The 16,273-nt window shown below is 51.1% G+C and overlaps 1 protein-coding gene and 1 pseudogene across 3 annotated transcripts in view; one reads left to right on the top strand and one right to left on the bottom strand.

The window, feature by feature from the left end:
• The window catches only part of NEURL1 (neuralized E3 ubiquitin protein ligase 1), a 72,965-nt gene extending 60,273 nt beyond the window's left edge, over window positions 1-12,692 (bottom strand). The window contains exon 1 of one of the 3 annotated variants that reach the window (XM_055424731.2): window positions 12,380-12,692. In XM_055424731.2, coding sequence (XP_055280706.1) covers window positions 12,380-12,464 — 85 coding nt within the window. In that variant the 5' untranslated portion in view covers window positions 12,465-12,692. Of the gene's footprint in view, window positions 1-5,167; window positions 5,304-12,379 lie in introns of those variants that run through there. The other 2 variants (XM_088842300.1, XM_088842299.1) reach the window with 2 other exon arrangements.
• Window positions 12,693-13,574: 882 nt separating this feature from the next.
• Window positions 13,575-14,425, top strand: LOC129555956 (large ribosomal subunit protein eL6 pseudogene; annotated as a pseudogene).
• The last annotated feature ends 1,848 nt before the right edge of the window (window positions 14,426-16,273 follow it).

The following is a 16,273-nucleotide window of genomic DNA, read 5'->3' as shown; positions in this document are numbered from 1 at the left end:
AAGAAAGAGAGAGTATAATAGTGGCTGCCAAGGGCTGGGAGGCGGAGTAAATGGAAATGTTGGTTAAAAACACAAACTTCAGTTACAAGATACGTTCTCAGTACCTAATGAACAGCGTGGTGACTGTGGTCCTTAATACTTGTATCCTTGAAATTTGCTAAGAGTAGATCTTAACAGTCTTACCAAACAAACAAAAAAAGTAACTATGTGAGAAGATGGATGTGTTAATTAACCTGATTGCAGGAATGATTTCATAATATAGACATATACCTAATCACCACATAGTACACTCTAAGCGTATTACAATTTTACTTACCAATTATACTACAACAACGCAGGGTTGGGGTGGGGGAGGCTGTTTCCTGCAAACAAGTGGAGTCAGGGGTCAAGGATAGAATCTGTTACCTCCATCAGGGACAGGCACTCTATTGGGTCTGAGCTCTGTCTTCGTGCCTGGAAGCTTAAAGGGGAGTCCAGGGCCTCCAGGAAGGAAGAGGCCCTTACTAGTCCTGCTGGGGTCAGGACGAGGTTCTTCGTGCACTCCAGTCTAGCCTGAGAGCCGGGGTCAAGAATGGACATTAACCTAATGTTGATTCTGGACCTATGAAGAGGCCCAGAAAGCAGCTGGAACAGGACTCAGAAGTACAGATTTGGGGGACTTCTCTGGTGGTAGAGTGGTTAGGAATCCGCCTTCTAATAGTAGAGGATGCAGGTTCGATTCCTAGTCAAGGAACTGAGACCCCACATGCTTCAGGGCAACTAAGCCCGTGTGCCACAATCACCAAGCCTACGCACTCTGAAGCCTGCGTGCCACAATAAAAGATTCCACATGCGAATGACACAGCCAAATAAAAAAAAATTTTTTTTAAAGTACAGACTTTGATAATCCTGTGACAATCTGCCCCTCAGTTTCTCCTACGTAAAGTGGGGCTAAGAATTCTGGTCATGGGACCCCAATGAGAAATCAAAGGAAGAAGTAGGAGGGAATGGTTTGAGGCTGTTCAAATGCAAGGTTCACAGCCCTGTGAAGTCTCCAAGCTCAGGGCAGAGACAAAGAGCTTTTTTTCTCTCCTCTCTTCCCCTTTCCCACCTGCTGCCTCATTTCTCAGCCATTTTTCCGCATTCTCTTTTACTCTATGGCCATCCATCTAGACCTGCGTGCTTTCCCTTCCCTTGACAGTTTAATAATTTAATAAGTACTGAGCCCCAGGGTGAGGGTCTGGGGCTTTGATCTCAATCCTGGGAAAACAAGAGCAGCCTTGGCCTGTCTGGGCAGATTTATGGCCACCTTTTATGGTTTGTGTGTGTATTCTGGGGGAACTGGCCCCCACGGAGAGCGAGGAGCCACCTGAGAAAGCCTGGCCAGGTTTGGACTGAAGGCCCCGGCAGAAGCCAGAGGCACATCACAGCACAGGTGCCAGGGCCCTGCCTCCGCCCACCTGGGAGTCACCTGTGACAGACAGAGGGGATATTAACTATTGATGGTGTCCCAGGAGGTAGGGATGGAGCCAAGAGCTCAGAGCCAGCTCTGCCCCGCTTTCTCCTCTTGGCTCTAAGGTCTCAAGGCCTTGGGTGGGACACAGCTTGCAAGGGAAAACTCAAACATCAGTATGCTCACCCCTGACTTCCCAAGATGCCCCCTCCCCATGTATACCCAAGCTCTTCCAAACTGAGCCACCTGTATGTCTCACAACCACTGCCCCAGAGGTCAGAATCCTCCAACACATATCCAAACAGGTGGCACCTCTCCAAATCAATCTGCTTGCCTGGCTGCTCACAGCCCTGCCCTGGGAGAAGCCACACCTCTCCTCCCATGGAGGAGCAGAAGCCTCCAACCTGGCCCTCCACTGCCCCTCTCTGGCCCCAGAGCCTTCCAAGGCATCTCTGAGATCTTGTCACTCTCCTGTTCAGTGTGTGCTCAGCCGCTCAGTCGTGTCCGACTCTTTGTGACCCCACGGACTGTAGCTCCTCTGTCCGTGGAATTTTCCAGGCAAGAATACTAGAGCAGGTTGCCATCTCCTACTCCAGGGGATCTTCCCCACCCGAGTCTCTTGCATCTCCTGCACTGGCAGGGGGATTCTTTACCGCTAGCGCCATGTGGGAAGTCCCTCTTCTGTTTAAAGCCCTTTCAATAGCTGCCCTCAGGATGGTACACAACACAGTTGCCACAAACATTCATCCCCCTCAAGTGTCCCTCTGGAATTAACTTCTGTCATCCAGAAGAGGTCATCCAGCAAGGTCAGAGCCTTAAGACCTCATTAGCACCTGGTTCATCCAGGTGTCTGACCTTGGAAAAGTCACTTCCTCTCTCAAGGGCTGAGAACTCTACCTGGGCTGAGAACTCTACCTGGGCTGAGAAAGGAGCTAAGACATAATGACCTCTAGGGTCTACTTGGGCTCTGATGTTAGAAGTCAGTGGCCACGCCTCTTCCACCAGCCCCATGCACATACCTGACCAGCTTCAGGAAGAATGTATTCGAAGGACATTTGCTGGTAAGATCAGGGTTTAAAAAGGAAAGGAAAGCAAAGCAACCACAGAGAAGAAGAGCTCCAGGTCCCTTATGCCACTGCTGTCTGAACTGGATGAGCGATTCATAGGCCATGGGCATCTCAAGGGCAGAGATGACATCCAGTGCTCCCCCCGCTATTCTCCATGCCCAGCACCAGGCCCAGCACGGAGGGTACCAACACACGAAACGAATCAGCTGGCGCATCCTCACAGTTGCATTCAACTCTGATAAGGGCAAAGTGTCTCCTCTCCTCGCCTTCAAGGGTACCTGGACACCCCCACCAAGACACACACACAGCCCCATTCCCTGGAGAAGGTCGGCCTTTCAGTAGATGCCAGGCAGAGGCTGGGGGTCAGCCAAGGGGAAAGACAAAGATGAAAGCCAGGAGCGTGTGGAAGTGCCACCGCCCTCATCGAAGGACAGCACCCTCCCCGTCAGTGTTCTCCCTTTCCTGCCCCCATCTAATCTCTGGAGTGGCCAGCATGGCGTGACGGGGTAACAGAGGCAAAGAAGGCCATCTGGAAAAGCCAGTAGACATAATTCCCTCCCCTCTCCATCATCCCAAGAGGGTTCTCACTCCTCCTCCTGCCCCGCGCCAACACAGGCAGCCTGTGGGACCAGCAACTTGCTTCCACAGTAGACAGGCAAGGGAGCAGCCGTTCAGTGATTTTCTGCCAGAAGTTCCATGGCCTGGAGGGCTGGGATGACACCAGCCAGGACTCAGCCCTCCCCGGTGGCTCAGCCGTAAAGAATCCACCTGCAGTGCAGGAGACGCAGGTTCAATCCCTGGGTCGGGAAGATTCCCTAGAGGCAGGCATGGCAACCCACTCCAGCATTTTTGCCTGGAGAATCCCATGGACAGAGGCTACAGCCCCTAGGGCAGCAAAGAGTGGGATATACCTGAAGTGACTTAGCACACACATCCTCAGAGCCAGCTCTGTCCTCTGACGGGCTTGGGTCAGACCCCTTCCAGGAACACCCTTCTCTGTGCTCCCCCCACACACTCAGCTCAGTATTCTCAACGGTCTTTCACAGTCCTTATCCAAATATTAGTGCTTGTGTAAGAAACCAAGAGATGGTGAAGGACAGGGAAGCCTGGCGTGCTGCAGTCCATGGGGTCGCAAAGAGTCGGACACGACTGAGCGACTGAACAGCAAAGACAAGAAACTAAAGAAAGAGTTGACAGAACAGTTAAAGTAGTGCCCCAGCCCCCAGGGGTGGAGCACAACTCTCCGCCTCTAGTGTGGGCTGCATACACGACTTCCTTTCAAAGGCTGCAAGATGGAGGAGAGGAAAGCGCACCTTCAGCTTCACAGTGGAGGAGCCTGATGAGCTCTGCCTCAGCCTGTGATCAAGGTCCACAGCCACCGTGATGAGTCATGTTGATGAACGTACTGTTCATACGATGCAACTGAAAAGGGACTTCACCGCTGTGGCCTTTCTCTCCAAAACCTATAACCATAGTCTAATCATGAGAATATCAGACAAATCCCAGTGAAAGCACAGTCTACAGAATATCTAACCAACACTCCTCAAAACTGTCAAGGTCATCCAAAACAAGGAACATATCAGAAACCGTCCCAACCAAGAGGAGCCTAAGAAAACACAACTGTATATATAAAATGTAGTAGCTAAAAATATAATGTGGCATCTTGGATGGGAGCCTGGTACAGAAAAAGAACATGGGAGAAAACTGAAGAAATCAGAGTAAAGTATAGACATCAGTTAAGAACCATTTTCAATATTGGTTCATCAATGTCACAAATGTTCCATACTAATGTAAGATGCTAATAATGAAGGAAACTGGACATGGACTATGTGGAAACTCTACTATTTTGCAATAATTCTGTAAATCTAAAACTGTGCTAAATGAAAAGCTGTGGTTTTTGTTTTTAGAGTTGTAGGGCCAAAGTCAGAGAGATCTTGGCTAGAATCCCAGCTCCACCTCATACCAGCCATGTGAGCTTGGGCAAGTTACTTAACCTTTCGGAGCCTCAGTTTATGCATCTACGTGCTGTGCTGAGTCGCTCAGTTGTGTCTGACTCTTTGCGAGTCCATGGACTGTAGCCTGCCAGGCTCCTCTGTCCTTGAGGATTCTCCAGGCAAGAATACTAGAGTGGGTTGCCATGACCTCCTCCATGGGGATCTTCCCAACCCAGGGATCGAACTCAGGTCTCCCACATTGCAGGGGGATTCTTTATTGTCTGAGCCACCAGGAAAGCCCATCTATGCATCTATAAACAGGGATAACATCATACTTACTTCACATGACTGTTTTAAAGGTTAAAGGGGATAATAAGTGTAAACAGCTTAGCATAGTCTCTGGCACATAAGGGTGAGTAATTGCTGTCACATTCTGATTCATTTGTTCATTTGCCGTTCTTGTTCTGAGCTAACTCCCAGACTGGAAGGGGAGCTCCATGGCAGCGAGCCGTCATCGTCTTGTGTTCTACCATATCCTCAAGCCTAGGAGAACAGCTGCCTCATCACTGATGCTTAGTCTGTGTTTGTAAAACAGCAGAATGAGCCCTTCCCATCAGAGTATCCTTGGAACCCCAACTCTCACCCTGGGAGAACTTCAGTTCCGGAGCCCAGCGCAGAGCCCTGCCTACCCCCAGACCTGCAGCTAGAGCGGAGAGAAAGCCAAAGCCTCCCACCTGCCTTCCGGGGACTCTTCCTCCTCTCCGAGCCCTGCTTCTCTCTCCACCCTAACCCCACAGACATCAGCACCTGCTCATTTCCTAAAGCAGCAGGATCCTCGTAATGACCTCTGATAAACATCTTTCAATAAACCCGGTAGCTGGATCTGTCATCCAGAAGCTATATTCTCCTCACTTCCTGCCCTCACCGCCATCTCCTCCCACTTCCTGGGCTGGCCCATTCGTGCCTCTGGTCTAACCAGATAGACCTTCAGGCCCCCAAGGCCCCCAGACTCTGGCTTGCTGAGGAATGGCCAACAGGCTGCCCCAGCTATTCCGTTAAGCCAGACCCTCCCCACTGGCCTGGAGTCTCAGCAGCCTGGCCCAGCCCTGCCTGTGCCACCCAGCCTGACCGCTGGCCAGTCCACTTCCCTCCAGCCCTGCAGGCAGTTTTCCCAGGCGTTACCAAGGAGACCACTCGCATCCTACCCAGGGTTGCCAAAGCAACCAGCTCAGTGAGGAGCAGCCCCTCGGCTTCCAGCCCCTGGGTGTGCAGGACCAGGAGTGAGAGAGGGACAGACCAACAGGAAATGGGCCCAGGCAGCTGGCGCAGCCAGGTGGAAGCAGCCCTAGCACACCCTGGAGTGCCCCGCTCCTGTCCCCCTTCCTCCCACCCCTTCCTCCTCCGTTACTGTCCTGGTGGTGCCCAGACCACCACCATCTTTGGCTCTGATTTAGAGCCAATGCCTGGACCTCAATGTCCACATCTTAGAACTAGGCACTTGTCATCCCAGATGCTCAGGGAGAAGAAAGTCCCAATATGCAGAAATTCCCCCCAAGGCTAATTTTCTCCCTCATGGACTCTGGTGTCCTAGATAAAAATCCCAGTTCTGCCATTTCCTATTCTGGACGGCACTCTTAGAACACATGAGTCTCAGTTTTCTTGCCTATAAAATGGGAATAATAATACCTACTTTCCACTTACTGAGTGATTAAATGAATTAACCTCCAAGAATGCACCCAGCATAGTGCCAAGCATCAGGTCTCACACTTCTTAAAAATCCTTTTGTTTTCTTCTGATGAATAAGAGCCCTCCTGGCCATAGCCATTGGTCAGAAATGCTTCCAGATTCACCCATAGGAAGCTTGGCCAGCTTGGCCTAGGACAGAAGCCCTTTAGCTCCATTAACCTCCCAGCAGCTCAAGATGCTTCATTCGCTCCTCCCCTCCTCCCTGCTAATGCTGCAGTTTAAAGGAAATCACTACATTCATCTGCTCAAAAGCCACCCATAGCTCCTACTGCTGACAGGAGCAACCCAAACTCATTCTGGCATCCGAGGCCCTATGAGATCTGGCCTCAGTCTATCTTCAAAGATTGACCCGTTCATCTCCCCACTGTGGGTCTCACATTCCAGATGGGAAGGACTGCTCACTGTCTCTGCCAGCACCTTGTATTTTCCTGCTTCTGTGCCTTTGCCTCCATGCCCTCACCAAGATGCCCTTGAGTGTCCATTCCAAATCTCCATCCAACTTCAGGCTCCTCTTCTCTGGGAAGCTGATTTCACCAACTCCAAGAATACCAGAATGGGTCTGTTCTGAGGCCCCACAGCCTTGATTGTTCTCAGACTCTGAGGTACATCAGAATGACCTGGGGCTCCTGTTAAATATGCAGGTTTGGGGGCTCCATCACCAAGGTATTCTGAGACAGTTGGTCTGGCCTGAGGGCTGGGAACCTGCCTTTTAGATGTGTTTTCAGTTGATGCTGATACAGGTGGGAAAAAAACCTCACTTTGAGAAACACTGGCCCAAAGGAACTGAAAGTTCCCCTGAAAGTGTCCGATGACTGGCTGATGGGTCTACAAGGCTAAAATCTCAGCAAAGGAGGTGGAAGGGGTGGGGTCAGGGGCTGGAAAGGGGCATCAAGAACCCCATGGTACTCTCTTTCCCTCTTCTGGGGCCCTGTCCAGAGGCCATGAGACTGCTCCCCAGTTTCTCTAACACAATGAAAGACAGGGCCCACCAACAGTGAATCCTATGGTGGCAAAATGTATAGCGGTCGCAAGAGTAAACTCTAAAGTCAGAGAGACGTGGGTTTGAATCCCAGCTCCATCAGTTACAAACTGTGTGGTCTGGGATTAGCTATTTAACTTCTCTGAGTCTCTTTCCCCATCTATAAAATGGTGACAATGATAGCTTCCCCCTCAGAAATAATCCACATGGAAGCAACAAGCACGCAGTAACCACCCAACACGTGGTGGCTCTTATAAATGTTACTGTTATGGTTAACAATACAGAATTCAAAGGTCAAACTAAATAAAAACCCAACAGGGTATGCAGGACAGATGCTCCAGGTTCAACATGGGGGCTGTCTCAACTCAGCTCTCTGAAGTCTTGGCGTGGCAGAGGAGGCCGCCAGCCCCCACCTCTTCACCATGCCACGTCTGTCTGCTCCAAGGCTGGGGGGTGGACAGACGAGCTAACCTAACCTGCAAGTGTCATGACAGCCAAGTGAGGAGCCCAGACAAGGGTTGTGGGAATATCTGTGGGTTGGCCAAAGAATGGGGGCCTTGAATTTCCGATTATGGCAGTCTGGGTCATGACACTGAAGTCTATTGATAGGAGAAGGGCAAGATGAAAGGAATACTTTAGGAGGATCCCTCTGGCAGCATCAAAGGAGGAATGAGAGGCAGAGGGGTCAGCTACTGCAATACCTGGGCTGGGGACCCAGATGGGGGCAGTACCAGCAAGGCTGTGAAGGCTGAAAAATGTCTAGGATCTTGTCCTAGGCAAATGCACCCCCCAACCCCACCCCAGAGCAGTGAGGAGGTTGAGAGTCTGACGGACAAGTTCCCACCGCTCACTCTGGTCCACCTCAAAGAGTCAAAGCTCCCTGGTCAACCTTAGACGTTCCTCCCTCTGCCTGCCAGGAGCCTCGGCCACCACAGAAAAGAGACTCTAAAGACAACAGGTATCTGGCGGGTGCAACCCCCAGAAGGGGATGATACCCCTACATCCATCAGAACCAGTGGCTTTGTCAAATGTCCAATTCAAAAGCACCAGCTTTGAAAAGATGGAAGGCTCACTCCATGGTACAGACCCAAAGAACCGAAAACAGGTGTTCAAACAAAAACTTAAACACAAATCTTCACAGCACAAAATTCACAATAACCAAAAAGTGGAACAATCTACACAGCCATCAGATGGGAAGTGCGCAAACAAAATGTGGCAAATCTACACAATGGAATGTTATTCAGCCACAAAAAGGAAAGAAGGTACACGTTACAACATGGATGAACCTCGAAAACATTATGCTAAGTGAAAGGAGCCAGACACAAAAGGACAAATGTACTATGAGTCCATCTAAGGGAAATGTCCAGTGTGGGCAAACGCATAAAGACAGAAAGGAGAGTAGTGGTTGCTGGGGATTCGGGAGAGGGAGTGATGAGGAGTGACTGCTTCATGGGCACAGGCTTCCCTTCTGGGGTGATGAAAATGTTCTGGAACTACATAGAGGGGTGGCTGTACAATACTGTGAATGCACTAAATGCCACTTAATTTAAAATGTTAAAATGGTGAATTTTATGTTATGTGAATTTTACCACAAAAAAAAAAAAGACAGGAAGTTGGCTTTCCAATCCCCATCCCATCTATGGGGGACCACGGCAGACTGAGTTGGAGGAAAGCCTCCCTGAAGGCTTTCCTAGTTACCTTTCTCCCAATACCAAGCACCAAGCAGGCAGGCACTCAGAAAGAGACAGGGAAGGATGAAGATCTCTGTTTTCTGCATCTGTCTCTATGAAACACGAACCCCCTACTCCAGTCACCCGGGGCCCATCACTGAGAATATCGACACACATTTACTCATCCCCCAAGCCTTCGCTGCACGCCCCTTGCCCTACCCTCCTGTCCATACCTAGGACTCCCACTGCACCCCTTGCCATCTACCCAATTTCTACAGTTCCTTCCATGTCCAACTCAAATTCTTCCCTGATTCCCCATTTCTGACCTCTGCCCACACATATCTGGGATTTCAACAATCCAAACAAGTATTTGATGGCATCCCTTCCCTCAGCCCCACCTTATCAAGTAGATCTTCATTCTGTGAATGTCCAGGGATGACACGAGCCCTCATCCCTGACCCAGGCACCTAACCAGCTCTTCATAACTGTCTGTTGGTCCTCATCTCGGATCTACACCTTGGACCTCTCCCCTGGACACTCCTAGACCAACACTGTTCAGACCCCAGTGTGAATCACCAGCAGTAGGATGAGGTCAGGGTGTCTTCAGGAAGAAGACCAAAGTCTACCACCTGACAGGTGATGGAAGAGCTTCATTTCATGTCAGCCTGACAGCCAGACCAACCTTAGATCTCTAATGAGTCCCACGGTCCCTATTATGCCAGGTCCTTTCCAGTTGTTTTAATTAAAATGGTGAGAAATCAATAGATGGCAATTATGGAAGGAGAAAAAACAATCGAGAGTCCCCTGCCCCCAGTAAATTTCTGGATGGACACTGATAAGAAGCAGAGTTGAAATTCTGGGTGAGTACAAAGCAGAATTTGGGGTGGACAGTCTTAGACTCACAGTCGGTATCAAGGTCATACCAATAAAATGGGGGTGGAATTCTGGATGACCGTTGATGTATCAGAGAAGACGCCTAGCTCAATGCTGATATAGTTAGAAAGGAACTTGGAGTGAACATTAAAACAATCACAGAATAAAATTGATGGTTCTCTCAGGATGGGGAAAAGTCAGGCTGAGAAGACGAAGCAGGAGACCCTAGACGAAGGACAGAAGTCAGCCTTCATGGCATGTTCTAATTCTTCATCTCAGGCTCGGTAGGAGCAGAACCAAAATTCTCATGGCCCCTCCTGTAGGTGTATGGTTAGAGACAGGGGAGAATGGATCCTGGAAAACCAAGCCAGAAGGGAGATGGACAAGGGAGGGAGACCGCTGGGGTGAGGAGAATTTCTTCCCCATTTACTCCCACTGAATAAGAACTGATCCCTATAAATCAGGGAGGCAGCACAAGGCGACTTTCTCAGGCCAGACAGGTGGGGAGTCAGGCAGAGGAGGAGGCTCTCCTGCCCACTCCCTCCCTTGTCAAAGACTCCAGTCCCAGAGACTTCACATCCCTGCAATCCCAAACCATAGGTTAAAAGGGGTGCAATTATGGAAGCCTTCTCTGGGCTTCCCCAGGGTCACAGAGGGAATACAGCCTTCTCAGGGTAATTGATGAGCATTCCAGCGCCAAGTCAGCTCACTGGCCCCCAGCTAACTCCTGCCCTTGAAGGACTCAGCCTGACTTTGCCACCTTCTCTTGACTGGCCCACTGAGTAAATGGGCAAATCATTCTCCCTTCCCCTCATTTCTCTTTCTTGTAAGAGAGAACATTGAACTGGATGACAAACACAGGTTCCACCATCATTAGGAATCTGTTTTCAAAGCTCAGAAAGTCATCATACATGCAATACTTACAGCTTATTTCTGATTATTAAAAATAATACTTTCCCACAATACTTACAGCTTATTTCTGATGATTAAAATTAATATTTGCTTGTTGTAGAAATTTTAGAAAAGAGCAAAATATTAAAAAGGAAAGAAAAACTCTAATACAATCTCAGTACCCAGAGGAAACCAGTAACCTTTTGGAAACTTTCTTTCCAAGGTTGCTTGATTTCCGTGCGGGAGGGGCATCCATAACATTTTAACAAAATTGGGCTCTACTGTTTATACAGCTTTGCCACTGCTTCTTACAACTGTCATTATGCTGCTGTGAGCATTTTCCCAAGTGACCAAATGTTCTTCAAAAATACTATTTTAAAGGTTGCATAATACTCCACTAAGAGGATTCACCATGATTACAGGGCATTTAGATTGTTTTCTAGTACAAACAACACTGCCATAGCATCCTAGGCTGGTGTACAAGTATTTGCCTTCATCTCCATTTCTTCAGGATCGATTCTGCGGGCAGAATCACAAGGCCAATGAAAATGATATTTTTAAAGGGTTAGATGTGTGCCACCGTATTAATTGTCAGAAAGACACAACAAACCCATTGATGTGCCCAAGGTGAGTGATAGGTGGTTTTGAAAGCGCCGGAGTTAGAATGCCGGATTGCGGTCCTGTCTCTTCTCCTCTCCCCAGTTCTGAAGGTTAACTGTCCAGCAAAAGAGAGGGTGGCATTCCAAGACAGAAGATACAGGTCTGCAGTCTGGCTCTGCCGCTCTGGCTTTGGGATCCTGAAACAAACATTGGTTCTCCTAACTGTGAAATGGGTATGACGAGCTCTAAGCACTATGCAGAGCAGCTTCCTTGCTCATTTGAAAAGGTATTTGTGAAAGTTCTTTGTAAACTTGCCCAAGAGCTTCCCTTCTGGACTCTTAGTCATCCGAATGCCCAGTCAGTGCTGGCTGGTTTTCAGGATGATAGAAAAGGAGCTTTCTGAAAGGAATCAGTGGGCTCTGAGGGCCTGGGAAGGCCCAGGTGAGTCTTCAAAAGGTCAGAGACAGCACTGAGAGCTAAAGCAAAGAACAGGGCCTGGCACCTCCCTGAGGGTGCTGAGTAGGTCAGTGGACTTAAGAGGGCAAAGACCTTGAGATCTGTCTCAAGGCTCTCAGCCCACCCTTTCTAGAGTTCTGACTGGACATCTAGCCTTTGGGGAACCAGAAACCAAGCTGATTCAGTGGATACAAAAAGTCAGTAACTGCAGAGGACTCCAGAGGCCACCAGCTCTGGTCCCTTCTTCCAGGCTGTTATTATTCGGCCCTGTATTTTTAAGACCCTCCAATCGGTAAGGCAACTAGTGTTTCCAGCCATCACCTCTCCAGCCATGGGCAGATGAAAAAGGAGACCGTGGTACTTCTCTTCGGAAGCACAGCTGGCCGGCCTGAGCATCCTGCCACACTTTCCCATCCACCGGGCAAATGCCCTTCCTCACCCCCGGCACGCTTGCCTAGCACCGTGGCCTGAGGGGACTCCAGTGACGTTTCTGGTGTAGCTGGGAGAACTGCGTAGACCCCACAGAACGCCATCCTCCCTGATTTTCGCCATCATCACCGGCAGTCCCCCACCTCCAGCGCACCCCCAACGGTCAGAGGTGCATCTCCCGCCTCCAAAGACGCACAACAGGTGGCACCTGTCTGGCCTCCCCAACCACACCTCTCCACCTCTCCCTGCCCCTCCACCTGCACCCCAGTCCGCCAGCTGAGCCCGGCCCGGCGGAGCCTTACCTTTGAGGTTTTGGGGGTGGGCCCGCGGCGCCCGGCTCGGGTTTCCTCGGGGCAGAGAGGGAATACTGGAGAAGTTGTTACCCATGGCATCCGGCCCCAGTGGGGTTCTGCACTCGCAGGGGGCAGGCGAGGCTGGGCAGGAGCGGAGGTACGGTGTGCAAGTGTGTGCGCGCGGGGGCGCGCGCGCCGCCGGGGGAGGGCCCCGGTGGGGCTGCGGCGGGGGGCGGGCGGGCCGCTGCTCTCCTCCCTGTGTCTGGGCTCCGCGGTCCTCGGCGGGTCCTGCCCGCCGCGGGGGTTCCTCGCGCGAGCCGGCTACCTGCCTGCCATTTTCCGCGGCGGGCGCGCCCCTGGGCCGGGGCCGGCGGCGCCCGGGGCTCCCTTCTTCCTCCCGCTGGCGCCCGGGTTCCGGCTGTCGGCTCCGGCACGCTCCCCCCGGGCCATAGAGTCGGGGCTCTCGGCGCGGGCGCTCAGCGGCTCGGCCTGCCCGGAGGCTCGGCGGCTGGGCGGCCGGCTGGGTCCCCGCCCGCGGGGACGACCGAGGCGGCGACGTGCGTGGCGCCCTCCCGCCGGCCGCTCGACATGGAGCGCGGCTCCGAGCAGCGCGGGCTGTGCCGGGCGCTCGCGCGGCGGCGGCTCTCCCCCCGCCCCCGACGCCGCGCTCCCGCCCCCGCAGGGCCCCCCGCGCGGCCGCCGCCCCCGCCCCCAGCCGTCGCCAGGATTCCCTCGCTCCGGTTGTTATGGTGACAGCTGCGCCGGTGAATGAGCGTCTCAGTGACACGCGCGCGCCCTCTCAGCCAGATGTGGCGCCGGGCGCGAGACGTTCCCGGCCAGCGCTAGCCCTTCTTGACCCGGCGGGGGAGCAGATAGGGGTCAAACATCAGACAGAGATTGGGGCTCCAAGGGTTGGGTCTATCCCCCTCACCAGCAGTGGCGCTCGGTCTTGAAAACAAGAGAAACGATACAGCAAGAATGGTGAGCTCCCTGGATACCAGGCCCGGGACGAAGTAACTCTCATTTCCGATTTCTCTAGTAGCAGGTACAGTGCCTGGCGTACAATAAAAGATCCAGGGGAAAATGTATATATATATATATATATATATATATATATATATTTTTTTTTTTTTTTTTAAAGTGGATGGATGACTGAAAATGAAGTGAGATTAAGAATCCCACCCACTCTTTCCCATCTTGCAAGATGGCGGTTGAAAAGGCTGAGAAGCCAGGTACTAAGGAGAAAAAACCTGAAACCAAGAAGACTAATGCTGGCGACAAGGCTAAAAAGGTGAAGAAGGTTAAGAAGGGGAAGCCCCACTGCAGCTGAAACCCTGTCTTAGAGGAATTGGCAGATATTCCGATCAGCTACCTATTCCAGGAAGGCCTTGTACAAGAGACAGTATTCAGCAGCTAAATCCAAGGTGGAAAAAAAAAAAGGAGGTTCGGGTTCTTGCTACTGTCGCAGAACCAGTTGGTGGCGACAAGAATGGTGGTACCTGAGTGGTCAGACTTCACAAAACACCTAAGTATTACCCTGCTGAAGACCTGCCTCAGAAGCTGTTGAGTCACGGCAGAAAACCCTTCAGTAAGCATGTGAGAAAGCTGCGTGCCAGGGGCATCACTCCTGGGACTATTCTGATCATCCTTACAAGGCACCACTGAGGAAAGAGGGTCATTTTCCTGAAGCATCTGGGCAGTAGTAGCTTGTTACTTGTGACTGGGCCTCTGTCCCTCAATTGAGTTCCTCTGCGTAGAACACACCAGAGATTTGTCATTGCCACCTCCACCAAAATCGACATCAGTGGTGTGAAAAATCCCGGAACATCTCACTGACGCTTACTTCAAGAAGAAGAAGCTGCATAAGCCCAGACACCAGGAGGGTGAGATCTTCGACACAGAGAGAAATAGATCACAGAGCAGCGCAAGGTTGATCAGAAAGCTGTGTACTCACAAATTCTGCAAAGAATCAAAACTGTCCTTCAGCTCCAGGGCTACCTGCACTCTGTGTTTGCTCTCACAAATGGAATTTATCATCACAAAGTACTGTTCTGAACTTCTTACAAAGAACCTAATTAAATAACTTGTCCATTTCCAAAAAAAAAAGAATCCCACCCAGCACCTGACCGTTTGCTCTCAGACAGCTCCCAGGGGCACTGGGACAAAGGCTCAGCACAAGAACCCCAGGCTGTTCAGTTACTGGACACAAAAAGGCTTGAGGAGCCTTTAGATGAACAGACTGGACCTAGGAGACTGGATGGAGGGCCAAGCCTCAGGAACAAATCTCAGGAACAAACTGTCAGAGAACCACCAACTCTGAACTGAGTGGTTCTGTCAGCTCCAAGAGGTGGGTGCCTCTGTGGCTTGCAGCAGTCAAAGAAAGCTTCCTGGAGGAAAGGGCCTTCAGCTAGTCACCTGTTCACATGACTCATCCATCCTGAAGCTCAGCACTGATACTAGGACCTGCAGGAAGGGAAGGGAGTCATCTCCTACTTGGACATGGAGGCATCTTCTTCTCCTTGCCTTTTTTTTTTCAATTCATTTACAATGTTGTGTTAGTTTCAAGTGTATAGCAAAGTGATTCAGTTATACATATACATATGTCCATTCTTTTTCAGATTATTTTCCCATTTAGTTTACAGTACTATCCTTCTCCCTGTCTGGTCAGGGCTAGAAGATGAGCAAAGGTCCTGCTGGGAGAGAGAATCTGCCTTCCTTTTCTGTCACCTCTAGCTCCCTGACTGGTTTCGACAACTCTGATCCAGAATCCAGCAAGGACACAGGCTGGCTTCGGGCATCTCATCCATCCTTTTCTGGGTGGTTCTTTCCACAAGTCTCCATGTGACAGCTCCTCATTATTCAGGCACAGTTCATGTATCACCTCCTGACCTTCTCTGACCAGCCCAGCCAGAGAACCCCCACCACTCTCAGTTACGCTCCATACCATTACTCTGTGTTATCTTCTGGAATTAATTTGAAAGTAGACTTTCCCCCCTGGTTTATGGTCTATCTCCCCACAAGGTGAGTAGAGCAAACAGGTCAACTCCATTCACCATGATGTCAACCAGTCTCCAAGAGAGTGCCTGGTACATGACAGACTGTCCAACACTGCTTGTGAAATGGACGAATCCCCCTGCCTGCCAAGCGAATTCCACCAAGAGGTGTGGGAGGAAAGCCTCTGAACCATCCCTTTTTTCCCTCTCCTGCCCTCCACCCCCACCCCATTGCAGGCATCACATCCTTAAATGTCTGGGACTCCAGGCGAGCTAGAAATATCCTTGACAGCTGCTCTCTGGGGTCTGGAGGGAAAGACAGCTCCCTTCTCCGCCCCCAACCTCTTAGATGCCCAGGATCACGTGCCCAGCCAGCTGCAGAATGGACGTAGCAGGTCAGGGGTGCTGTCTTTTTATGGGCGTATCTCCCCGAGGCTCACACCAGCTGATGACTCACGCATCAGAAATCCATGGGCTCTGAATGGCAGCACACTCATCCGTTTGCACACACACATTTACTCTCTCTCACACACTCACTTCTACACAAGTACCCACACTCACACACTCATATATACCCCCTGAAGCCTGCTGGAATGAGGTCACTCTAGGCTGCTGCTGGCATCAGAATAAATCTGAAGACTCTGTAGAGACGAGTCTAGTTGCCCTGGAGTATGTGCGAAGTGCAGGCCCTTGGTGGGATTCACCGACAGTGGTTGGGGGGAAGCTTGTCATCTCCTTCCCTTCCTTGAGGGGATGGGCCGGGACACAGAAGGGATGGGGGCTGGTGAGGCCCTATAGTCGAGGGAGGCAGGGATGTCATGGGTCCCATGTGGTCTGAACCTGGGGCTCTGGGCCAAGCAGGGGAGAAATGGAGAGAGTCACAGGGAGGGGGAGACGAGGGGACCAGACA

Source organism: Moschus berezovskii, chromosome 12 (assembly GCF_049115385.1).
Source record: "Moschus berezovskii isolate FMDL1 chromosome 12, NW_MosBer_1.0, whole genome shotgun sequence".
In the NCBI taxonomy this organism is placed as follows: Eukaryota; Metazoa; Chordata; class Mammalia; order Artiodactyla; family Moschidae; genus Moschus; species Moschus berezovskii.
This window is presented reverse-complemented; position numbering and strand designations above follow the sequence as displayed.